At 48.2% G+C, this 25,923-nt stretch overlaps 1 protein-coding gene across 1 annotated transcript; it reads left to right on the top strand.

The window, feature by feature from the left end:
• PANX1 (pannexin 1) lies at positions 1 to 23,832 on the top strand. The gene is made up of 5 exons (XM_038761971.1): positions 1 to 268; positions 16,825 to 16,964; positions 20,088 to 20,311; positions 21,448 to 22,109; positions 22,980 to 23,832. Exons 1-5 carry the CDS (start codon positions 88 to 90, stop codon positions 23,063 to 23,065), a joined length of 1,293 nt encoding a protein of 430 aa, XP_038617899.1. The 5' UTR covers positions 1 to 87; the 3' UTR covers positions 23,066 to 23,832.
• The last annotated feature ends 2,091 nt before the right edge of the window (positions 23,833 to 25,923 follow it).

Raw genomic sequence — 25,923 nt, 5'->3', positions numbered from 1 at the left:
GGAAGAGGCGGCCCTCCCTGAGTTGGAGGAGGCCTCCCTGAGGAAAAAGAGACACCCCCCCTCCCCGAGGAGGAGGAGGAGGCGACGATGGCGATCGCCCACCTGGCCACCGAGTACGTGTTCTCGGACTTCCTGCTGAAGGAGCCTCCGGAGCGCAAGTTCAAGGGCCTGCGGCTGGAGCTGGCCGTCGACAAGATGGTCACCTGCCTGGCCGTCGGGCTGCCCCTGCTGCTCATCTCGCTGGCCTTCGCCCAGGAGATCTCCATCGGTGGGTGAGCCCAAGGACCCACCGACGGACCCACCGACCGACCGACCGACCGACCGACGGACCCACCGACCGACAGACCCCGCCGCCCTCTTAGCGCCGAGAACCAGCGAGGCTTAGTGGAGAGAGGCCGGGCTCCGGACTCCTCAGGGGGCCTGGGTTCTAATCCCGTAGCCGCCGCTTGGCTGCTGGGTGACCGTGGGCAAGTCACTTCACTTCTCTGGGCCTCGGTGACCTCATCTGGAAAATGGGGGTTAAGGCCGTGAGCCCCGCGTGGGACAACCTGATTATCTTGACCCGCCCCAGCGCTCAGAACGGTGCTTTGCACGTAGTAAGCGCTTAACAATTACCGTCATTATTATTCTAATCCCGGATCTGCCCCTTGGTGACCTTAGGCAAGTCATTTCACCTCTCCGGGCCTCGGTTCCCTCATCTGCAAAATGGGGATGAAAACCGAGCCCCATGCGGGACGGGACCGTGTCCAACCCGATTTGCTCGTATCCACCCCAGTGCTCAGTACAGTGCCAGGTACATAGTAAGCGCTTAACAATCGTTAATTGTTATTTGTTATTATTTGTTAATTGTTACTACGATTGAACAGCTTAGCCCCAAGCCGAGAGGCCGAGGGGAAGCGGGACCTAGTATTCATTCATTCAATCGTATTTATTAAGCGCTTACTGTGTGCAGAGCGCTGTACTAAGCGCTTGGGAAGTAAAGTTGGCAACATACAGAGACGGTCCCTACCCAACAACGGGCTCACAGTCCAGAAGGGAGATAGATAGTAGGTAGAGGACGGGCCTGGGCAGGGAGTCTGTCTGTTAATTGTTGTATTGTCCTCTCCCAAGTGACTAGCACAGTGCTATGCGAACCGCAAGCGCCCAATAAATACGATTGAAGGAGTGGCAGAAGGACCTGGGTTCTAATCCCGGCTCCGCCACTTCTTTGTTGTGTGGCCTTGGGGAAGTCACCTCACTTCTGGGCCTCAGGTACCTCATCTGGAAAATGGGGATGGAGACTGACCCCTCTGCGCTTAGTGCGGTGCCCAGCACATTGTAAGCGCTTAAACAGATAAGTGCTGTGGGTCTGGGAGAGGGAAAGGACAAACGGAGCAAGTCAGGGCGATCCACTGTCTGCACTGTGACCCTGAACAAGTCACTTCACTTCTCTGAGCTTCAGTTTATTCATTCAGGGATATTCATTGAGTGCTTACTATGTGCAGAGCACTGTACTTTATGGTATTAAGCGCTTACTATGTGCAGAGCACTGTACTTTTAAACGCTAGGGAGAGGGGTTTCTTATGGTATTAAGCGCTTACTATGTGCCAGGCAGTGTCTCTAAGCGCTGGGGTAGATACTTGGCACACAGCACTTAACAAATATCATCATTACTGTTATACAAACTTATCAGGCTGGACACAGTCCCTGTCCCACTTGGGGCTCACAGTCTCAATCCCCATTTTACAGATGAGGGAACTGAGGCATAGAGAGGTGAAGTGAGTTGCCCAAGGTCACACAACAGACAAGTGCCAGGGCCGGGATTAGAACCCAGGTCCTTCTGACTCCCAGGCCCGGGCTCGATTCATTCATTCATTCAATCGTATGTATTGAGCGCTTACTGTGTGCAGAGCACTGTACTAAGCGCTTGGGAAGTACAAGTTGGCTCGATCCATTAGGCCGGGCTGCTTGTGTTGAGAGGACAATGTAACCGAGTTAGCAGACACGTTACCTTCCGACAATCAATCAATCAATCGTATTTATTGAGCACTTACTGTGTGCCGAGCACTGTACTAAGCGCTTGGGAAGTACAAGTTGGCAACATATAGAGACAGTCCCTACCCAGCAGTGGGCTCTAGAGGTTTACAGATGAGCTTCTTACTCCCTGTAAAAAGAGGGTTCCGTACCTGTTCTCCTCCTACTTAAACTGTAAACCCCATGAGGGTCAGGGGCTGTGTCCAACCTGATGACCCTCTATCTACCCCAGCGCTTAGAATAGTACTTAGCACATAGCAAGCGCTTAATGAATGCCATTATTTTTAAAAAAGCGCTTACGAATGCCATAATTATTTCTTGGGAGGCTCCTCTCCTTGACCTTTGGGTGTCCGGCAAATTACCCCTCTGAAAATGATTACCTTCTAAATTAGCTGAGGTTTTTATTCCTCGGGTGGCCAAGCTGAATCACCAGTGAGGAGGTGTAACACCAACCCAAGGAAAGTTGTAGCTGTCACCTGAGGAGAAGCTAGGTGAACAGTCTTCCTGAAGCTCTTAAACTGATGGAATGAGGCTGCACATGACTGGGGTGTAGAAGTATTTATTTTTCTTCAAGCTGCGTCGTACCCCAAAGTATTTTAGAGCTGGCTAAATGCACAGTAGCAGACAAGGAGAGTGAAATGTGGTGAGAGATTATGTCACTTAAATGGGGGGTGAAAAGACATGCCGGGCTCAACCAGCCCCCAGCAGCGCAAGTCGAAAGCCATCCGTGACAGGAAATGCATTTTTTGTTGTCTTCGGTCAATCGATGGTATTTATTGAGTATTCACGGTGTGCAGAGCACTGTGTTGAGCGCTTGGGAGAGTAAGCTACAACAGTTGGAAGGCCCCATCCCTGCCCACAAAGGAGGCTCCGGTTGTAGCCGTGTCCCGGTGGATGGCTGGAGAGGCCGGGCTCTAGTTTTCTCCCGATTATAGGCGTGATTTGTGGTCGGGTTTATGGCCACCAGTTGGGGGGGGAACGGCCACGGCGTCCCCAGTCGTCGGTTGTGGAAGAGGCCGCTCAACAAGGTAAATGACATCTCCTCCAAGAGGCCTTCCCTGCCCTCATTTGCCCTCCGTCGCATCGCCTGTGCATTTGGCCGCGTGCCCCTTAAGCACTTTCATACTGACCCGGGGCCCCTTAGCGCTTATGTACATATCCTTATGCTCTCTGTCTCTTCAGTCAGTCCTCAGCTTCTTGCGGTTGCCAATCCACCTCTTCGTCAAACAGTAACTCCTTACCTTGACTTTAAAGTACTCAATCCGCTTGCCCCCTCCTACCCCATCCCGCTGATTTTCTACTACAGCCCAGGCTGCACACCGCTTATCTAGCGCCAGCCTGCTCGCTGGCCCTCAATCTCATCCATCTCACCACCAACCCTTGTCCTCCTTCTGGCCTGGAACTCCCTCCCCCTCTATATTCACTATTCATACTCTCCCCTCCTTCAAAACCTTATTAAAATCCCATCTCCAAAAGGCCACCCTGGATTAAACCCTCTTTTCCCCTCCTCCCTTCTGCATCTCTTGGATCTGTACCCCGTGGGTACGCCATAGTCACCTCACCCTCAGCCCCACGGAACTTTGATATCCCTAATTTATTTCTACTAATGTCTTTCTTCCACCCCCCCCCCCCCCCCAAAACTCTGAGCTCGTGTGGCCAGGGCAGGGAATGTGTCTGTTTATTGTATTGTACTCTCCAAAGGGTTTAGTACAGTGCTCTGCACACAGTAAGCGCTCAAAAAATATTGAATTAATGAATGAACAATAAACAGACACATTCCCTGCCCTGCCCACAAGGAGCTTACAATATAGAGGGAGGGAGGCAGACGTTAATATAAGTAAATAAATTTCAGATATGTACATAAGTGCTATGGGTCTGGGAGAGGGGAAGGACAAAGGGAGCGAGTCAGGGCGAACCAGAAGGGAGTGGGAGAAGAGGATAGGGGGCCTGGGGGCTTAGTCTGGGAAGACCTCGTGGAGGGATGGGGATGGAGGAGGCGACTCTTCACTCCATCCCCGTCATCACGGAAGAGGGGAGATGCCACCCTTCCCGCACACCCTGATGCAAGAGTGGAATTTCAGCCCCTCGAGGCCGGCGGGCTCTGTGGTTCCCACAGGGTGCTCGGAAACTTTGTTTCACTTCACTCTTCCAGCGGGGAAACCACCACTGTGTCCCGGCTTCGGTTCCTTGGCCCTGTCCCAGTGATTTTAAACCTCCACATAGTGTGGAGATAGGACCAGGCACGGCAGGAAAGGCCAGGATGAAGACAGACAGATCCCGTAAGGCAGAGGGCCAGGCTCCTGCCCTCATTTCCCCCATAAAACGATGGATCTCTGACCTAGTTTGATCCTTCTTATCATCATCATCAATCGTATTTATTGAGCACTTACTATGTGCAGAGCACTGTGCTCTTATGGGTTTCAGGAGTTGGGGCGAGAGCCCTCCAGGGCCCGGCCAGGGCTCTGGGGGCTATTGACTTTTCATTTAGCCCCGACTTGTCAGTGGCAAATTGTAAATAACTGATTATAGGGCCGCGTTACAATTATACACTTGTCACCTATTACAAAGTAGGTCTTTGAGCCTACAAGGAAGCCCTTCCTGTTGGCGGTGACTGTAATTTGTGATGGTCCCACACACTGCCAGTTTCCAGGGTGGGGTGGGGGCAGCAGGCTGAGCCCTCCATTCAATCATATTTATTGAGCGCTTACTGTGTGCAGAGCACTGTACTAAGCGCTTGGGAAGTACAAGATGGCAACATATAGAGACTGTCCCAACCCAGCAATGGGCTCACAGTCTAGAGGTGTCTCCACTCAGGGAATTAGTTCAGGTTGAATGCTAAAGTTTGCGGATTATGGCAGAGGACAGGATGTCTGGAGGAAGTATATCTATGGAGTCTGTGAATCGGAAACGACTCGGTGGCACATAATAATAATAATGTGAACACTTATCAGCCTTCTGGGCCCATGTGTTCAGTAATAATAATAATAATAATGGCATTTATTAAGCGCTTACTATGTGCAAAGCAATGTTCTAAGCGCTGGGGGGATACAAGGTGATGAGGTTGCCCCACGTGGGGCTCACAGTCTTCATCCCCATTTTCCAGATGAGGGAACTGAGGCACAGAGAAGTTAAGTGACTTGCCCAAAGTCACACAGCTGACAAGTGGTGGAGTAGTCCCATACCTTGGGAGAAACCTTCCAGGCCCAGTTACCGTGGCTGGAGTGGGGAGGGGAGGGGCACAACCGGTAATCTAGCCGTACTTTTCCGGTAATCAATCAATCCATCGACACTTTTGAGCACTTGTTAAGTGCAGAGGACTGTACTAAGCACTTGGAGAGGACAATATAACATTTGAGCCAGACCAGCCAAGCCTTTCTTGGGCAGGTAGGCTGCTTTTGAATGTGGCTCTTTAAGAATGAAGAAGTTTTGTCAGAACAAGTTTGAAAAAGAAACTCAAACTTGATTTTCTTTAAGTGGAAAAAAAAAATTGGCAGCCGCCTATGTCCTTATTGAAAACACAGCGTCTTCTATATTGAAGAGAGTGTTTATTAAGTGCTGACCGGTGCTAGGCACTGGGGCAGTCTCAGATAGACCCTTTTTCACTTAGGGATGCCCAGTCTGAGAGGGAGGGAGAGCAGATATGTTATCCCCATTTTACAGGTAATTAAGGTGAGCCTCGGAGCGCTTAGTACAGTGCCTGGCACATGGTAAGCACTTAACAAATACCGTTATTATTATTGTGTGACTTGTCCAAGCTTACGCCCAGGCCAGTGGTAGAGCCAGGGCTACTTTGCATTTAACAGCCATGATTTGTTTGAATGATGAACAGTGGAATTTTCTCAATTCTGGAAAATAAGCATTTTGTTTTATCCGGATTACGTTGGGAACAATGTTTGGAAAAATGCGGTTTCTTAAAATCAATCTACTGCAGGCGTGTTTGGAGGAGTACAAACATGTTAAAATTCAGGAGTGTGATTACTTCGCTGAGAATCCTGTTTGGAAACCTTTAAAACTTTTTGTGGAGTTCATTCGGAGTACTAATTATGACGTGTGCTAAGTCCTGGGGGTTGATGTATGAGGATCAGGACGAGATCCCTGTCCCACAAAACCCTCCTAGAATAAGAGGAGAGTTTCATGTTTGGATAGTCATTCACTGGTAAATTCAGTTTAAATTAGTCCTGCTAAATATTCCAGACGTTCAAAAGGTTTTGCAGAGTAGCTGGGTTCTAATCCATGTAGATTTAGTTGGGAATACTCATTCTGACTTGCCTTTGTGTGGGGTAATGGGTTCCTGATATCGAAGGTTTGCATTTCAATAGTAGCACTTTCTCCGGACCAATTTGGTGAAAATGATTCCAGAAGTGATTTTTATGTATCTATTTTTTTTTAGTCTTGTACAGAGTTTGATTTCACAATCGTAACCAAGCTAGAAGGGGCCTCAAATGATGTCTGCGTTATTGTTTCTTTTACATTTGAATCCGATAGCTTTTGAGGCTGGTGCTTATTTTGATGACAAAGTCGGGGGTAATTTTCTTTTTGAACGTTCCTCGATCTGTCTTGTTAGACATTGTTGAATTAGCCTTAGATTATGAGACCTGCGTGAGGCAGAGATTGGGAATAATCTGATTATCAATCGGTCGTATTTGAGCATTTTACTGTGTGCGGGGCACTCTGCTAAGCGCTTGGAAGAGTACAAAATAACAGCGTTGGTAGACACATTCCCGGCTTACAGTTTTGGGTGGGGGTGTCTTGTAATTACGCAGAGTGCTTAGCACAGGGCTTTGGCCCATAGTAACAGCTTTAATAAATTCCAGGGGTAACTAGTATAATAATGACGGTATTTCTTAAGCACTTACTATGTACCAAACACTGTTTCAAGCGCTGTGTATTGAAGATGTGGGCATATAGGGTAGGTCCATCCCTTCCATCTCCTCTCCTTTCTCTTCCTCCACACCTATCAGTCAATCAATGGTGTTTATTGGATGCTTACTATGTGCAGAGCACTATACTAAGCTCTCCCTTTCAAGGATTAGCCTAGGTCAAGCCTGCTGTGAACTTCAGAGGTTGGAGGAGATCTCGTTTGTTGTGATTATGGTATTTGTTAAGCGCTTACTGTATGTCAAACACTGTTCTAAGTGCTGGGGTAGTATAAGTTAATCAGGTTGGACACGTCCTATTCATTCATTGTCATATTTATTGAGTGCTTATTATGTGCAGAGCATTGTACTGAGCGCTTGGAAAGTACAATTCAGCAGTAAAGAGACAATCCCTGCCCACACCGGGCTTACGGTCTAGAAGGGGGGCGGGGGGGAGACAGACATCAAAACAAATAAACAGGCATCAATAGCATCAGTATAAATAGAATTATAGAGATACATATCAAAACAAGTAAACAGGCATTAATTTAAATAAATAGAATAATAGGTATGTGCATATATACACAAGTGCTGTGAGGTGGGGAGGAGGGAGTCGAGGGGATGGAGAGGGGAGGCTGAGGAAAGGGGGAGCTTAGTCTGGGAAGTCCTTGCCCTGCATGGGGCTTACAGTCTAAGTAGCAGGGAAAACAGCCATTGAATCCCCATTTTACAGACGAGGAAACTGAGGCCCAGAAAAGTGAAGTGACTTGCCCAAGGTCGCTCAGCAGGCAATTGGCAGAGCCGGGATTATCAATCAATCAATCAATCGTATTTATTGAGCGCTTACTGTGTGCAGAGCACTGTACTAAGCACTTGGGAAGTACAGGTTGGCAACATATAGAGACAGTCCCTACCCAACAGTGGGCTCACAGTTTAGAAGGGGGAGACAGAGAACAAAACCAAACATATTAACAAAATAAAATAAATACAATAGATATGTACAAGTAAAATAAGAACCCAGGTCCTCCACCTCTCAAGCCCGTGCTCTATCCACTAGGCCACACTGCTGCCGTTCTCCTAAGGCCATTTTGCCTGATGATTGGATTTGGTTAAACACTTCCATTTCCTGCAAATTTAGTAAGTGTAAAAGCTGTCCCCTGTTAATCGACTAGAAGTTACCAGAGAGAGACCACTTCCTGTTTTTTCCTGTGAGGGAGAGCAGCGCTTAGTACAGTGCTCTGCACACAGTAAGTGCTCAATAAATACGATTCATTGATTGATTGATGGGCCTCAGAGACTCAGAAGGGACATTTGAGGCGACCTGTGACACCAGAGAGAACAGAGAAGAGGGGGGAAATTGTCAGAGTTAAAGCCCAAAAGATAGAAATGTTTCTTCCCTAATGCCAAAAGCCTGTGGAAACCCAAGAGTCAAGATCCTCCTGCATTTGCCCTTCTTCTGTCGAGCCTTTTCAGCTCTAGGCCTGCTTGGTCGCCTCTGGGTATACTTGGTTGCCAAGGCAATCAACTTCGCAACCCGTCTTCCCTTTGTTCTCTGGTCTCCTGAAAGGAGTAGCCCAGAGCAAGATAAAGCCACCCCCTGGATCTAATCAGGACCCCTGGGCTGCTCTTCGGTGGGATTTAATCACCTTGGGAACGGGGGCAGAGGCTGATGGATTTAACATGGATTGTACTTTTTGGTTAAATTAGATGCTGCATTGCATAGAAAGAAGCTCTGGATTGATCAGAGTTGAGCTGGCCGTGACTCCCAGAGGAAACGCTGCCTATCTCCCTACTAGTCTTGAAGAAGCAGTGTGGCTCAGTGGAAAGAGCCCGGGCTTGGGAGTCAGAGGTCATGGGTTCGAATCCCGACTCCGCCAACTGTCAGCTCTGTGACTTTGGGCAAGTCACTTCAATCAATCAATCAATCAATCGTATTTATTGAGCGCTTACTATGTGCAGAGCACTGTACTAAGCGCTTGGGAAGTACAAATTGGCATCACGTAGAGACAGTCCCTACCCAACAGTGGGCTCACAGTCTAAAAGGGGGAGACAGAGAACAGAACCAAACATACCAACAAAATAAAATAAGTAGGATAGAAATGTACAAGTAAAATAAATAAATAAATAAATAGAGTAATAAATATGTACAACCATATATACATATATACAGGTGCTGTGGGGAAGGGAAGGAGGTAAGACGGGGGGATGGAGAGGGGGACGAGGGGGAGAGGAAAGAAGGGGCTCAGTCTGGGAAGGCCTCCTGGAAGAGGTGAGCTCTCAGCAGGGCCTAACTTCACTTCTCTGGGCCTCAGTTCCCTCATCTGTAAAATGGGGATGAAGACCGGGAGCCCCCCGGGGGACATCCCGGTCACCTTGTAACCTCCCCAGCGCTTAGAACAGTGCCTTGCACGTAGTAAGCGCTTAATAAATGCCATTATTATCAGTCCTAGAAGAAGCGCTCGTAGTAATAAACTTGTCTGTAACATACCCCCGCAAACACAACGCAGAGTCCGGGGAGTTTTTCCTCCACAGACCCAAAAGAAAATGGCCAAATTGGAATCAATCATATTGAGCGCTTACTGTGTGCAAAGCACTGTACTAAGCGCTTGGGAAGTACAAGTTGAATGCCTGCTGGCTAGTGAGGCCTGAACATTATCGGATCTCTCCGGCTTGGAGAGGGAAAAATAAATACATGGATTATAGGTCTGTCAAGGGTATAAACGGGGCACTCTTTATTGGCACGGGAAGCAGCGTGGCGTAGTGGATAGAGCGTGAGCCTAAGAGTCAGAAGGTTATGGGTTCGAATCCCATCCACAACGTTTCTGCTGCGTGGCTTTAGGCAAGTCACTTCCCTTCCCTAGGCCTCAGTTACTTCATCTATAAAATGGGGGTGAAGACTGTGAGCTCCATGGGGGACAGAGATTGGGTCCAACCCGATCTGCTTGTATCCACCCCAGCGCTTAGTACAGTGCCTGGCACATAGTAAGCGCTTAACAAACACCATCATTATTATTATTATTATTATTACTAAGCCCTCGGGGGAATATAATAGAGTTGTTAGACACGTTCCCTGCCCATAACCAACTTCCAGTCCAGAGGGTGATCAGATTCACCAGGAGCATTAATACAATTCAGACGCTTATCTCTCATCTGTCTGTCTGGATATTTTTATTAATGTTCCACCTCTCAGTGCAGGGCCACCTCGCCGGCACAACTATTGTACATTAGGTTTCTGTGAGTTCTGTTGGTGGCATGAGATTCCCCAGCCTTGGTGTCACAGAGCGGTCTCTGCTCCAGCCTCATCCTTACTCCGGGTTAATGTTTCTCTGGGCTTGGGCCAGATTTCGTGGTTTAGCGGGAAGAGGACGGGTTTGGGAGTCAGAGGTCGTGGGTTCTAATCCCGACTCTGCCACTTAACAGCTGTGTGACTGTGGACAAGTCACCTGACTTCTCTGTGCCTCAGTTACCTCATTTGTAAAATCAATCAATCGTATTTATTGAGTGCTTACTGTGTGCAGAGCACTGGACTAAGCGCTTGGGAAGTCCAAGTTGGCAACATATAGAGACAGTCCCTACCCAACAGTGGGTTTGGGGATTAATAATAATAAAAATAAATAACGATGGCATTTGTTAAGCGCTTACTATGTGCAAAGCACTGTTCTAAGCGCTGGGGGGGATACAAGGCGATCAGGTTGTCCCACGTGGGACTCACAGTCTTAATCCCCATTTTACAGATGAGGGAACTGAGGCTCAGAGAATAATAATAATAATAATGGTATTTGTTAAGTGCTTACTATGTGTAAAGCACTGTTCTAAGCGCTGGGGAGGTTACAAAGCGATCAGGTTGTCCCCTTGGGGGGCTCACAGTTTTCATTCCCATTTTACAGATGAGGTGACTGAGGCAGAGAGAAGTTAAGTGACTTGCCCAAAGTCACACAGAAGTTGTGACTTGCCCAAGATCACACAGCAGACATGTGGGGGAGTCGTCATTAGAACCCATGACCTCTGACTCTATTACTCTATTATTACTCTATTTATTTATTTATTTATTTATTTTACTTGTTCATATCTATTCCATTTATTTTATTTTGTTAGTATGTTTGGTTTTGTTCTCTGTCTCCCTCTTTTAGACTGTGAGCCCACTGTTGGGTAGGGACTGTCTCTATATGTTGCCAACTTGGACTTCCCAAGCGCTTAGTACAGTGCTCTGCACACAGTAAGCGCTCAATAAATACGATTGATGATGATGATGATGATGATGACTCCCAAGCCTGGGCTCTTTCCACCGAGCCACGCTGCTTCTCTAGACTGTGAGCCCCCGCATGGGGCAACCTGATTACCTTGTATCTACCCCAGCATTTAGAACAGTACTTGGCACATAGTAAGTGCTTAACAAATACCATTATTATTATTATTATTATTATTATTATTATTATTATTTCAGCCCCTGTCCAAGAGCACCGCCCTCTCCACCAACCCCAGTGCTTAGTATAGTGCCTGGCACATAATAACCACTGACAAATACCAGCATTATTATTTTTATTATCTAACACAGGGACAGAGGATCGGGTGTGGGTGTGTATCCCAGACTGAGCCCCCTTTTTCCTCTCCTCCTCCCCATCCCCCCTGCTCTACCTCCTTCCCCTCCCCACAGCACCTGTATATATGTTTGTACAGATTTATTACTCTATTTATTTCACTTGTACATATTTACTATTCTATTTATTTTGTAAATGATGTGTATCTAGTTTTATTTTTGTTTATTCTGGTGACATCTGTCCACACGTTTTGTTGTCCGTCTCCCCCTTCTAGACTGTGAGCCCGTTGTTGGGTACGGACCGCCTCTATATGTTGCCGACTTGTACTTCCCAAGCGCTTAGTACAGTGCTCTGCACACAGTAAGCGCTCAATAAGTACGATTGAATGAATGAATGTGAGACACAGATCTATCACAGAATGTTTTATCTCGGATGGCACCAGGCTTGAAGGAGAATCTTCCTCTGTATTAATAATAATTGTGGTTTTTGTTAACCGCTTGCTACGTTCCAAGTGCCGGGGTAGATACAAGATAATCAAGTGGGACACAATCTCTGTCACACACGGACCGCAGAGATTACAGAGTGGTGGAAGAGGCTGGAATAATTACTGTGGTATTTGTTAAATGCTACCATGTGAACAGTGCTTTGCACATAGTAGGCGCTTAATAAATGCCATCATTATTATTATTATTATTATGTGCCAGGCACTGTTCTAAAAGCTGGGGCGGATACAAGCCAATCGGGTTGGACACAGTCCCTGTCCCACGTGTGGTTCACAGTCTCAATCCCCATTTTGCAGGTGAGGAAACTGAGGGACAGAGAAGCAAAGTGACTTGCCTAAAGTCACACAGCAGACAAGCGGTGGGGTGGGATTAGAACCCATGACTTTCTCACTCCCAGGCCTGAGCTCTATCCATTAGGTCATGCTGCTTCTCAGGCCGTAGGTGGGTTCCATCCCGGGCTCCCAGACTAATAAAGATGGTATTTGTTAAGCGCTTACTATGTGCAAAGCACTTTTCTAAACGCTGGGGTGATCAGGTTGTCCCACGTGAGGCTCAGTCTTAATCCCCACTTTACAGATGAGGGAACTGAGGCACCAAGAAGTGAAGTGACCTGCCCAAAGCCACACAGCTGACAAGTGGCGGATCGGGATTAGAACCCATGACCTCTGACTCCCAAACCCAAGCTACTTCTCCAGTGGTCCTAGTCCAGACCAGGGAAGGGCCATCCATCTTCCTGAACGATAACAAGGTGATAATGAGGGAATAACGAGGGTGCTAAAAAGGCCATAAGGCGAATGAGGTGCCAAGAGACCAGTGTTAGGGTGAGTTCACACCACCGCTTCCTAAATTGTTGTGGCCCTTAATAATAATAATAGTGATGATGGCATTTATTAAGCGCTTACTCTGTGCAAAGCACTATTCTAAGCGCTGGGGAGGTAACAAGGTGATCAGGTTGTCCCCCGGCAGGCTCACAGTCTTAAATCCCCATTTTCCAGTTGAGGTAGTTGAGGCACAGAGAAGTTCAGTGACTTGCCCAAAATCACACAGCTGACAATTGGCGGAGCCAGGATTAACTAGGCACAACTCAGCCCAGGCCTTCACCCTCTGGGAGCTGTATATATGTTTGTACATATTTGTTACTCTATTTATTTTACTTGTACATGTCTATTCTATTTATTTTATTTTGTTAGTATGTTTGATTTTGTTGTCTGTCTCCCCCTTTTAGACTGTGAGCCCACTGTTGGGTAGGGACTGTCTCTATATGTTGCCAATTTGTACTTCCCAAGCGCTTAGTACAGTGCTCTGCACACAGTGAGCACTCAATAAATACGACTGATGATGATGATGGGAGCGCCCCCTCCAAGAGGCCTTCCCAGACTGAGCCCCGCTTTTCTTCCGCTCCCCCTCCCTTCCGCATCACCTCGATTTACTCTCTTTGCCCCTGTGTCCCACAGCACTTATATTATCATATGTACATATAATAATATAATATTATTATATAATATATAATATATTATTATATAATAAATAATAGTATTATATGTACATATAATAATTACGGTATCTGCGCTTACTGTGTGCCAAGCATAGCTATAGTTCTCTATATTTATATTAATTCCTGTTTACTTGTTTAGATGTGTATTTATCTATAATTCTATTGCTGTTGATGCCTGTTTACTTGTTTGGATGTCTGTCTTCCCCCTTCTAGACTGTAGGCCCGGTGAGGGTAGGGATTGTCCCTCTCCATTGCTGAATTGTACTTTCTAAGTGCTTGGGACAGTGCTCTGCACACAGTAAGCGCTCAATAAGTACATTTGATTGAATGAATGGATCAATCAACAGTATTGGGCACCTCCTGTACTGTACTAAGCGCCTGTGAGGGGACAGAAAGAGCACGGTCCTGGGAGTCAGAAGGGCATGGGTTCTAATACTGGGTCCGCCACTTGTCTGTTTTGTGACCTTGGGCAAGTCAGTGCTTCTCTGTGCCTCAGTTCCCTCCTCTGTAAAATGGGGATTAAGACCGTGGGACAGGGACCGTGTCCAACCTGATTAGCTTGTGCTTAGGACAGTGCTTTGCACATAGTAAGCGCTTAATAAATGCCATTATTATTATTATTATTATTATTATTATTATTATTATTGTTGTTGTTGTGTCCATCCCAACACATAGAACAGTTCTTGACACATAGTAAGCCCTTAACAAACACCATCATCAAATCGTCAAGGAGCCCATCTTGTGGAAACTGTTTGCTGTATATATGTATATACCTGTATATATGTATATATGTTTTTACATATTTACTACTCTATTTATTTTACTTGTACATATTTATACTGTTTATTTTATTTTGTTAATATGTTTTGTTTTGTTGCCTGTCTCCCCCTTCTAGACTGTGAGCCCGCTGTTGGGTGGGGACCGTCTCTATATGTTGCCAGCTTGTACTTCCCAAGCGCTCAGTCCAGTGCTCTGCACACAGTAAGCGCTCAATAAATACGATTGAATGAATGAGTAGGAGAGAGGAGAGGCTGGAAGTGGCAAACTGAGAATCAGGACTCTCCCTTTCCCTAGGGCAAGCTTTTCTCAGGGGCGGAAGAAAACCACCCCAGTCTTGGATTGGTGTAACCAGCCCCTCCATTTTATTCATTCATTCAATCATATTTCTTGAGCGCTTACTGTGTGCAGAGCACTGTACTAAGCGTTTGGGAAGTACAACCACTATTATTATTATTATTACTATCACTGTTATTGAGCGCTTACTGTGTGCAGAGCACTGTACTAAGCGTTTGGGAAGTACAACCACTATTATTATTATTATTACTATCACTGTTATTGGGCACTTAGTGTAGGCGGGATGCAGGGCCTTGAATTTGGGGAGAGAAGGAGCCCGGTGTTCTAGGCTGGAGGGACGGGGTGAGCAAGAAATTCATATTTAGAGAGAGCCAGGAATGATGCCCAGTGAGGTGGTTTGCTTGGGAGGAGAAAAGCAGGAGTGTTGGGGTTTAGCTCCTCTCTAAACTGTAACCTCCTTGTGGGCAGGGAACGGGCCTACTATTTGCTTGTATCCACCCCAGCGCTTAGTACAGTGCCTTAACTGTCACTGTAGAAAGCGATTAACAAATACCATTACTATTATTATAAAGGAGGACGAGATTCCTGCCTTCAGGGAACAAGGAGGAACTCAAACCCTTTAAAGAATTGCCACCCCACCCTTCAACTCCCCCTTTTAGACTGTGAGCCCACTGTTGGGTAGGGACTCTCTCTATATGTTGCCAACTTGGACTTCCCAAGCGCTTAGTACAGTGCTCCGCACACAGTAAGTGCTCAATAAATACGATTGATTGATTCCACATTTATTCATTCATTTGTGTTTATTAAGCATACTGTGTGCAGAGGACTATACTGAGCGCTTGGGAAGGTACAATACAACAATATACAGACACATCCCCTGCCCATAACGAGCTTACAGTCTACAGCAAGCTCAGCCACTGGTCCGCTGTGTGAATTTGAGCAAGTCACTTCATTTCTCTCATTCAGTTTTGTAAAATGGGGATTAAGACTGAGCCCTATATTGGACAAGGGACTGTGTCCAAACCGATTTTGTCTTGTATCCACTCCAGCGCTTAGAACAGTGCCTGGCACATAGTAAGCGCTTAATCAATCAATCAATCAATCGTATTGAGCGCTTACTGTGTGCAGAGCACTGTACTAAGCGCTTGGGAAGTACAAGTTGGCAACATATAGAGACGGTCCCTACCCAACAGTGGGCTCACAGTCTAAAAGGGGGAGACAGAGAACAAAACCAAACATACTAACAAAATAAAATAAATAGAATAGATATGAACAAGTAAAATTAATAGAGTAATAAATATGTACAAATATGTATTTATGTACAATGTACAATATGTACAAATATGCATTTATTTACCACTTGCTACATTTAGAGCACTGTTTTAAGTGCTTGGGAGAATACAATAGTCTACTAAGGCCCTTACAATTAATCATGCTCATCCTCAACTAATGACAGTTTTCAAAAAGAATTTGCAAAAACTATGGCTAGTGATTGGACCTTTAGGGTTATACCTGATTTAATCCAAGTTCTAGTCTAAATCATTTTTTTTTAAATTTGAGTAAATTCTAAAAAAATTGGTTTAAATGAATTTTGTTAGAATTTAATACTTATACTGCTTGAGCAAACTTGCATCAATTTACAATCCCATTCTAATTCTGCCTCAGTTAATTTAGCGCAGTTACTGAATTGTAGCTTTCACCATTCATTCAATCGTATTTATTGAATGCTTACTGTGTGCAGAGCACTGTACTAAGCGCTCGGGAAGTCCAAGTTGGCAACATATAGAGACGGTCCCTACCCAAAAGCGAAGCTATCACCACTGTTATCAACAGAGTCTGTATTTTGGAATGGGATATCCGAGGAGGTTTGGGTTATTTCTAAGTGCTGATAATTTCCCTTATTCTGTGGGATTTTCTTTACCACCTGAGTACAAAGTCTGGAGATAATAATAATAATGATGGCATTTATTGAGCGCTCACTATGTGCAAAGCACTGTTCTAAGCACTGGGGAGGTGACAAGGTGATCAGGTTGTCCCAAGGGGGGCTCACAGTCTTAATCCCCATTCTACAGATGAGTATTATTATTATTAGGGGGTTATGCCCGGAGCTGGAGAAAATGTTAGCTGCCCTTCTTCCCCCCCGAAGGCTGATGGTAGCCCAGCCCTCAGCTGCCTCTTTTCCATTTCAGTCCCCGGGGCAGTTGGTGACTGATTTTTCCTTATTTTCCCCATCTCCCATTCCTCTTGAGTGGGGGGGTTTCCCGTTCCTTTCTGACCGTTGGCGAGGAGGGGTGGAGGTAAGCTGGCATTTCTGTTTGCCGACGCGCTCCGTTTGGTTTCCCCAGGGACCCAGATAAGCTGCTTCTCTCCGAGCACTTTCTCGTGGCGCCAGGGAGCATTCGTGGACTCCTACTGCTGGGCCGCCGTCCAACAGAAGCATTTTTCCCAGAGCGACGCGGGCAACCTTCCCCTCTGGCTGCACAAGGTATTTACTCGTAACCCCCTCCCCTGATCCGTGGCTGCTAATAATAATAATAATCTGGCGGTAGTATTTATTAGTGATAATAATAATAGAACTATTTGGTAAACATTTACTCTGTGCCATGCACTGGGGCAGGGACAAGATAATCAGGTCGGACCTAGTCCCTGACTCATAAGTAGGAGGGCGAACAGGTATCGAACACCCCTCTTTTATAGATGAGGAAACTGAAGCGACTTTCATTCATTGTCGTATTTATTGAGCGCTTACTGTGTGCAGAACACTGTACTGAATGCTTGGGAGAGTACAATATAACAATAAACAGACACCTTCCCTGCCCGGGCAGACAGACGTTAATAAAAATAAGTAAATACATAAGTATTTACAAATAAGTAAATTACAGATATGAACAGAAGTGCCGTGGGGCTGTGATAGGGGATGACTAAAGGGAGCAAGTCAGGGCGACGCAAAAGGGAGTGGGAGAAGAGGAAAAGAGTGTGCCGATGGTGCTTTCCGTGAAGAAAGCACCCAGTTAGTGATCGAGTCCAGAACAGCCTTTTCAGAGGGAGAGGGGATCGTGTTTGTGCCAGCCACCATTTCTTAGTCATCACGAAAATAAGCGAGCATTTGTATAGCCCTCGTAGGCAGAGCCAAGAATCAGCAAGCAGCAAATCTGTCTCTGAAAAGCTAAGTGCTGGCATCCACTCTGCTTTATTCTGGGCTCACCCTGTGCAGAACCCACTGCCAGTTTTAAAGAAGAGAAAAATTGGGATCTGACTCATTCGGGCTTCTTTGAGCGTGACTTCATGGTGTTTGTCTTATTGCGGTGCCAAGTGTTGGTTGCCTTGCAGGCATCGCTCTTGAATTGTGCTTTTCTGTTTTGTTCTCTGTCTCCCCCTTTTAGACTGTGAGCCCACTGTTGGGTAGGGACTGTCTCTATATGTTGCCAACTTGTACTTCCCAAGCGCTTAGTACGGTGCTCTGCACACAGTAAGCGCTCAATAAATACGATTGATTGATTGATTGATTGGTCTCGAGTTAAGCTTTGAGCGGTCAGAGGGAGTGCTTGTTAGCCAATGGGGTTTGAAGTCAGGGTAACATGCAGTCTACTAAGGAGGGCAGATCTGGGTGACAGGGACTCCCTCTAGACTGTAAGCTCGTTGTGGGCAGGGAACGTGTCTACTGACTCTGTAGCCTACTCTCCCAAGTGCTTAGTAGAGTGCTCTGCCCACAGTAAGTGCTCAACAAATGCTACCGGTAGATTGAAGGAGCCTTAAATGCAGTTCCCCCTGATCCCCAGAGAGGAAAGCTCGCCTTCCCAGCAAAATTCCCCAAGTGCCACCACATTCCAGAGCTCTTCCTCTCCCTAGGGCAAGCTTTTCCCAGGGGCAGAAGAGACCCATCCCAGTCTTGGATTGGCATAGCCAGCCCCTCCATTTGAGGAGCAAATACCACTGTTATTATTATTGTTATTATTAATGAGCACTTAGTGCAGGTGGGATGCAGGGCTTTGAAGTTGGGGAGAGGAGGAGGAGGGCGGACAGTGGACATATCCCACTGTCCTTCCTGCTTGGTCTCCGCGGGGTGCCTTTGAAGTGAGGGCAGGTGATCACCCTCCTCTGTGTATCGGCCCCGGGCTGCATACATTTGAAGTGTCTCAGGATAATAATAATTTTGGTAGTTGTTAAGCGCTTACTACGTGCCAAGCACTGTTCTAAGCACCGGGGAGGATACAAGGTGATCAGGTTGTCCCATGTGGGGCTCACAATCTTAATCCCCATTTTACAGATGAGGTCACTGAGGCACAGAGAAGTGTAGTGACTTGCCCAAAGTCATACAGCTGACAAGTGGCAGGGCCGGGATTTGAACCCATGACCTCTGACTCCCAAGACCGTGCTCTTTCCACTGAGCCAGGCTGCTGTGCCTGAAGCCATTAGGAGCTTTGAGTTTCCCGGCCGAGTGGGAACTGGGCTTCCGGCCTGCTCCGTCTCGGGGATCTCCCTGTCCTCCAGCCTAAATAATCCCGGTTCTTGTCACCTCGATCCAGAGTCCTTATCTTCCGCCCTCAAACCCACCGCCCAGAGTCACCACCCCTAAGGGCCGGGGACCCCATCTTCTGTGTCTTCCACTGAACTCTTCCTCTGTGCTTCATCTGGTGCTTTGTGCTGGCTTGGCAGGCGCTCAGCAAGTACCAGTGCAAGAACAGAGAACACAACTGGACATCATCATCATCATCATCATCAATCGCATTTATTGAGCGCTTACTGTGTGCAGAGCACTGTACTAAGTGCTTGGGAAGTACAAGTTGGCAACACATCAACAAGATGTCAAGTACAAGTTGACATCAGATGCTGACTAGTGTCCGGCCAGGACTGAGGGCAGCAGAGGAGGTGGGAGATGAGAGGACAAGGGGCTTGTTTGTTTTTCTCAAGAGGGAAAGGCAGAAGAGTTCATTTCCCCAGGAGGATCACTACCTCCTATTGGTTTTCCTCTCGCCGACCGGTCCTAGAGTTGGAGGATTTCACAGTAGGCACCGCTAGATGGTAATACAGCATTGATCATCGCTGCATTTGGGAAAGGAACCTTGCTTTTCCTCTTACAGACCACATTTCGCCCCTGCTAGATTTCCAAATGTGGTGACATTTTGATAAAGTGGAGCCTGAACCCCGGGAAAGGCAGAAAGCATCACCTCCCTCTCCTGGCTCGGAAAGATGTCTCCCCCAGGCCCCCTGCATCTCACACCTTCCCCTTCTGTTCCCTTTAGAGCCCCCTTTCGAGACGGTCCGTATTATTTGAGGCTACCGAACAGAAAAGTACCGTAGCGCATTTTCAGGGAATCCGGCCCCGGAGTGGGAGAGGCGGGGCTCCCGCCAGGGGAGCCAAGTGGACGATGGAAAGGGGCTACTTTCCCCAGGCAGCCAGCCCAGCGGAGGAAAGAGGCCCTGAAGGATCCGCTCTTCTGACTTGAGGGGAGAGTGGGGAGGCCGGAGGACAGAGGAGGATCTAGGGCTCTGAACTAGTGCTTTTGGGTTTTTTTCCGAGCTCCCGTCTCAGCCGTGGCCGCCCGTGCTCGGGTTGCGGGCCGGACTTTGTGCGCCATCACTGTCTATTTCCCCCGCCCCTTCACAGTTCTTCCCATACATTCTGCTGCTGGTGGCCATCCTGCTGTACCTGCCCAGCCTGTTCTGGCGCTTCACAGCGGCGCCTCACCTCTGCTCCGACATGAAGTTCATCATGGAGGAGCTCGACAAGGTGTACAACCGAGCCATCAAGGCGGCCAAGAGCTTCCGCGACATCGACGTGCGCGACGCGGCCGGCTCCGTCCTGGCCCTGCACGACAACGGGGGCCAAAGGTAAGGCCGAAGGGAGCAGCCAGCTCGCCTCCCACCTTCTCCCCCCTTCCTCACCAAGGCTCTTGGGATCTTTTTCGGATTCGTGGGGCCCGGTGGAAAGAGCCCAGGCAGCGGGAGATTTGGGTTCTGATCCTGCCTCTGCTGTGTGATTTTGGGTAAGCCACTTTACTCCTCTGGGCCGTGGCTTCCTCCTCTGTAAAATGGGGATTAAAATGCCTGCTCTCCCACCACCTTTGACTGTGAGCCCCTTGAGGGACAGGGACTGTGTCCGACCCGATGATCTCATATCTACCCCAGTGTTTCGCACAGTTCTGGGTGTATAGGAAGCGCTTAATATCACCATTATTATTCCAGAAGAGCAATAGGGTATTTGTGAGGTACTTACTATGGGCCAAGCATGGAGGGAGATACAAGAAGCAGCAAGAGCTCAGTGGAGCTGAATTCTAATCCCAGCTACACCAGGTGTTTGCCGTATGATCTTGGACAGGTCACTTAGCTCCTCAGTTGCCTCATCTGTGAAATGGGGGTTGAATCCTACTCCCTTCTAGTTAGACTGCGAGCTCCCTGTGGGACAGGGACTGGCATTTACCCCAGCACTTAGTACGGACAGTGCGTGCCACATAATAAGGGCTTGACAGGTTCAGTAATAATAATAACATTCGGGTGATCGAGAGTCCCTGCCCCACATGTGCCCCCCTGAGAAGGGGCAACCGGCACCGAATCCCCATTTTACAGGTAAGAAAATGGAGGCACCCAGAAGTGAAGTGACTTGCCCACCACCACATAGCAGTGGCAGAGCTGGGTTTAGAACCCGGGTTCTCTGACTCCCAGCCTCATGATCTTTCCACTAGGCCACCCTGGACCCTCACCGTATCTGCTGGTTGGATCCGGGGGCCTCCAGGAACCCATTTGTGTTTCCAAGAGTGATTTTTCCTACAGAAAACTGTGGATAGGATTGGGTCTCCAGTGCAGGCTGCTGTATTTGAGAATTTAGGAGGGTGAAAGAGCTCCTCCGTGTCTGTGTGCGTGTTTAAGCATGGTGTTGAGTGAGCCTAGCGTACCGCACCCCTGCCTCAAGTTTATTTACAGCTTTCTCTCTAAGTAACCTTTCTTTCCGGTTTTTTTTTTTTTTCAAGTGGGTGGGAGATACCCGAAAACCACTTCAAATACCCCATCGTGGAACAGTACTTGAAGACAAAGAAGCGGTCCAAAAACTTAATCGTCAAGTACCTCCTGTGCCGCGTGCTGACGTTCCTGATCATCCTGCTGGCGTGCGTCTACCTGGGCTATTACATCAGCCTGTCCTCGCTGTCCGACGAGTTCGTCTGCAGCATCAAGTCGGGCATCTTGAGAAACGACAGCACCGTCCCCGAACAGTTCCAGTGCAAGCTGGTGGCCGTCGGCGTGTTCCGGCTGCTCAGCTTCCTCAACCTCGTGGTGTACGTGGCCCTGGCCCCCGTCGTGGTGTACACCCTCTTCGTCCCCTACCGCCAGAAGACCGACGTCCTCAAGGTCTACGAGATCCTGCCCACCTTCGACGTGCTGCGCTTCAAGTCGGAGCGGTACGACGACCTGAGCCTCTACCACCTCTTCCTGGAAGAGAACATCAGCGAGCTCAAGTCGTACAAGTGCCTCAAGGTGCTGGAGAACATCAAGGGCAGCGGGCCGGGGGTCGACCCCATGATCCTGCTGACCAACCTCGGCACCGTCAAGACCGACGTCGTGGACGGGAGGGAGAGCAAGTCCGGGGAGGAGGCCGAGCCCCAGCCCGCCGCCACCGGCCCCGGGGAACTCAGAGGTACGACGGGCTCCCTCGGGGGCCCCGTTTAACTGGGAAGACCGAGGGCGGGGGTGTTACCACTCTCTTCTCCATCCTGGGTTCCCTCTCTTCATGCGGTCATCGGTCTGAGGTGTTTCGGGCCACAGCTGCGCTGGGCCTGCTCTGACACCCGATCGCTCGGTGCCTCGGTTTACTCAACCGTAAAATAGGGCCAACACCAGGTCTCCGGGCCTCTTGGATTGTCCGGGGGGAACAATAATAATAATAATGGCATTTACTAAGCGCTTACTACGTGCAAAGCACTGTTCTAAGCGCTGGGGAGGTTACAAGGGGATCAGGTTGTCCCACGGGGGGCTCACAGTCTTCATCCCCCATTTTCCAGATGTGAGGTCACTGAGGCCCAGAGAAGTGAAGTGACTTGCCCAAAGTCACACAGCTGACAGTTGGCGGAGCCGGGCCTTGAACCCGTGAACTCTGACTCCGAAGCCCGGGCTCTTTTCACTCTTTCCACTGAGCCAAGCTGCTTCTCCTGATTCCTCTTGGGGTGGGCAGAAGGAGGATGACTCTTTCCCCTGCAGCTGCACCGCCACCCCGCCACAGCTCTGGAGCCTCAGTTTCCACAGAGTCTCTGTGAAAGGGCAGGTGTTTCTGCCCAGGATTGGGGTGGGTTGGCGGAGGTTACCTGGATGATTCAGGCGCAGAGGCAGGGGAGGGTGATTTTTACTGGACTTGGAAAACAACTCCCTGAAATAACCTAGCAAAAGAATGGCATTACCGGGTGTATTTCCCAACTCTAAATCAGCTAACGGCCCAGAGCGTTGAAGGCAACCGTTGTGACCGCCCGGCGGCTTTGTATCGGCGGTTAAAGTGTGTCCCTGCCGTTTTCAGTTTTGACAGACCAGGACCTGAGCAACGAGACAAAGGCGAATAATGAAGAGGTCAAGATCCGCCAACGCCTGCTCGATTCTTCCTGATGATCATTCCTCCGACCTTCCGCTGCGGACCTTTTAATGATGAGAGAGAGAGAGAGAGCGAGAAAGAGAATTGTTTTGCTAATAACAGACCTCGAAGCAAAGGAACGGGGAGTCCCGCCCCCCACCTTTGAGAGGTTGCTTAATAACTGTGGGGGATGTCAATGAATCCCTCTTAATGAAGGCTCCATTTTCCTAGAGAAAAATGGTCGGTGACCTGAGCCTCGGACAAAATGGTGAAAATGAGGCAGCGGAGAGACAGCACCAAGGCGGGGCCTGGGGAAAGTCTTTCTGTCGGCATCTGTAGTAAGCGCCAGGAGGTGCTTACTACATCCTCTGATTGCTGGAAAAACCCCCAACAGGGTTCGGAGGAGACGTTATCACTGCAGGTACTTTGGCTTTCTTGCTTCCCACAGAGTCTGAAAGATTGGGGCCGTTGGGCTCCAGGGCTGCTGAGCTGTCTTCACTCAGGGTTCCTTCATTGGCCCCCGGCCCCTCCCTCTGGGGTGAGAAGGTGGGTGATGTGAAAAGCCACATTTTATCTGTTCATGTCACATTACATGGTTTTAGCGGAAGGGAAGCAATTCTTGCCTCAGTGGAAAAAAAAAATTTTCAGAAAAAAAAAAATCATTCTAAGGTACCGGAGAAACAACTCCAAAAAAGCCAGTGGCTTTCAGTCACTTTTTTTTCTTTTATTTTAAAGGTTAAAGAGGAAAAGGTGGGAATGAATTTTTAATCAGAACTCTGATCGTACACATATTTTCATGGGGGGCGGGGGTTTGGGGGGGAGGAGTGGGTAAAATAAGCATTTTTAAAATGGACTTCCAGCCAGGAATGACGAGACATTTTTATCTGAAAACGAAAAGAAAACATTTTTAGGGATGGATTGAGGGGTTTTTTTTATTCCATTTTAAATCGGGGTCAGTCTGCTTGCCTAATCAACTTTTAAAGAGCAGTACTGTTGTTTCTTTGATGTCAGCCTTTCCCTAATGAAAGACAGCTTGCTTTGGGAGACTGAGTCAGGGGACCGTGACCAAAAGCTCCGATGTTTGTTAAGCCTGAAGAAACCAGTGTTAATACATTTTCCTGTTTTTAGGTGGCTATTTATTTTCTTTGCACTGCACTGTCTACATTATTTAAGTCTGAGCTGCTGCATTAGTGTTGCTAGGCAGCTGTGGCCGTCTAGCAGGGGAGGAGGAGAAAACCAAGAGTTGGGCTAAGGTCCATCTAAGGGCACGGGAGACCCACCGAGGCTCACCTTACACCGGTCCTGTCCGGCGCATGCTTCCGGATGGAGAACCGGCTGCACGAGGAAGCAGAGGCGATCACGGGGTTCTGACCCCACCCCCAAGCTCACCCTGTACCCCAGGATTTTTCCCTCTTTTTAAAAATTCACCGCTCACCGGGAAGACGAGGTGGTTCCCTCCTCAGCGTCCACCACCCCCACCATGAGGCGTCCCGTCTGTCGCTTGGGTTCGTTTACAGAAATCCTGGTGGACTGGGCTGCTTCTGCAAGAGACTCACCGCCACACTTGGTTTCCCTGGGGCCATTATTCATTCAGTCGTATTTATTGAGCGCTTACTCTGTGCAGAGCACTGTACTAAGTGCTTGGGAAGGTACAATACGGCAATAAACAGTGATGTTCTGTGCCCTCACTGAGCTCACAGTCTACAGACTAGATTCTCCCCGTTGCCTGTAAGTGGGTGCCCTTTCATTCATCCTCTCGTGGCACACATTATGCATACATTAAGCCCGGTTGGATCGTAGCTCGGCCCCTAGGTGGGCAGGGATGCCCCTAGGTGGGCAGACCACCTTGGTGATGGTCGTAATAATTGATATAGTAATAATTATGGTATTTAAGGCTTACTTTGTGACAGGCATTGTGCTGGGGGTAGACACAAAATAATCAAATCGGACACAGACCCTAGCTGACCCGGGGCTGCCAGTGTAAGTAAGGAGGACGGGAATTGAATCCCGATTTTACAGATGAGGAAACTGAGGTACAGGAATTCAGTGACTTGCCCAAAGCCACCCCCCAGGCAAGTGGCAGAGCTGGAATTAGAAGCCCAGTCGCTCCAGCGAGCAACTTTTTCGGGATTCCTGCTGGCCCAGTTCACCTCACGAAACCCACTCCACCAGCCTACTGCCACAGCTCCGTCACGTTGACCTTACCACCAAAAGGCGACCCATTTTCTGTTTCAGCAGGGGAGCAATAAAATCAGGCTTGTTTTGATGCCGCCCTGGCTGTAAAATGGAAGGAAATGCCTGGACATCAGCTCTGGTATGGAAAGGCAGCGCTGGAGAAAAGGAATAACCGGAGTTGGCTCAGCCGTTCCCCTTCCACTTGCCAAGCCGTTAAGGCCGACACTGAGGAAGTTCGTTGGCTAAAAGCTGAGGAGCTGGTGCAACAGTGGAGAAATAACTTGGCACGGGAGTCGTTACTGACGGGCTTGTTGTATTGCATCTCTTTTTTTTTTTTGCTTCTGTCCAAACAGTCGGTCTCTCAAAGCAAGGAATTACCTGGAATGATGTTTTGAATTCCCGAAAGCGGTTCGGTGCTGAGGAGGTTTCAGAGGCTTTCAGCGTTCTGCCCTTCAAGGAAGAAAATCCTGGTTAAGATATCTATCTGTGCCTCGTAGCAAGTAGTCTGGATGTAAAGTCGGTGTGGGGTGGGGGGCTTGTTTTGAGAAACTGTTAAGCATGAAATGGCAATAGGCCCAGCAGGCAGAAGGGCCCCAGACCCGGCTCCATTTTAAGAAAAAGTTATTCTCTCCACTGGGTGGATTTTAACTCCACAAAGAACTAAGGAGGGAGAGAGGGGGCAAAAAATCATACTCGGAAACAACGTTTTCCAAATAAA

Source organism: Tachyglossus aculeatus, chromosome 20 (genome assembly GCF_015852505.1).
Source record: "Tachyglossus aculeatus isolate mTacAcu1 chromosome 20, mTacAcu1.pri, whole genome shotgun sequence".
NCBI lineage: Eukaryota > Metazoa > Chordata > Mammalia > Monotremata > Tachyglossidae > Tachyglossus > Tachyglossus aculeatus.
The sequence above is the reverse complement of the archived record's forward strand: the minus strand, read 5'-3'. Positions and strand labels throughout refer to the sequence as shown.

Bases quoted from the DNA above. Each gene is read 5' to 3' on its own strand.
- PANX1 (XM_038761971.1), top strand. From the start codon at position 88: ATGGCGATCGCCCACCTGGCCACCGAGTACGTGTTCTCGGACTTCCTG. The intron at 16,965-20,087 runs GTATTTACTCGT...GCCCCTTCACAG, and splicing joins TTCCCCTCTGGCTGCACAAG to TTCTTCCCATACATTCTGCT. The intron at 22,110-22,979 runs GTACGACGGGCT...TGCCGTTTTCAG, and splicing joins CGGCCCCGGGGAACTCAGAG to TTTTGACAGACCAGGACCTG.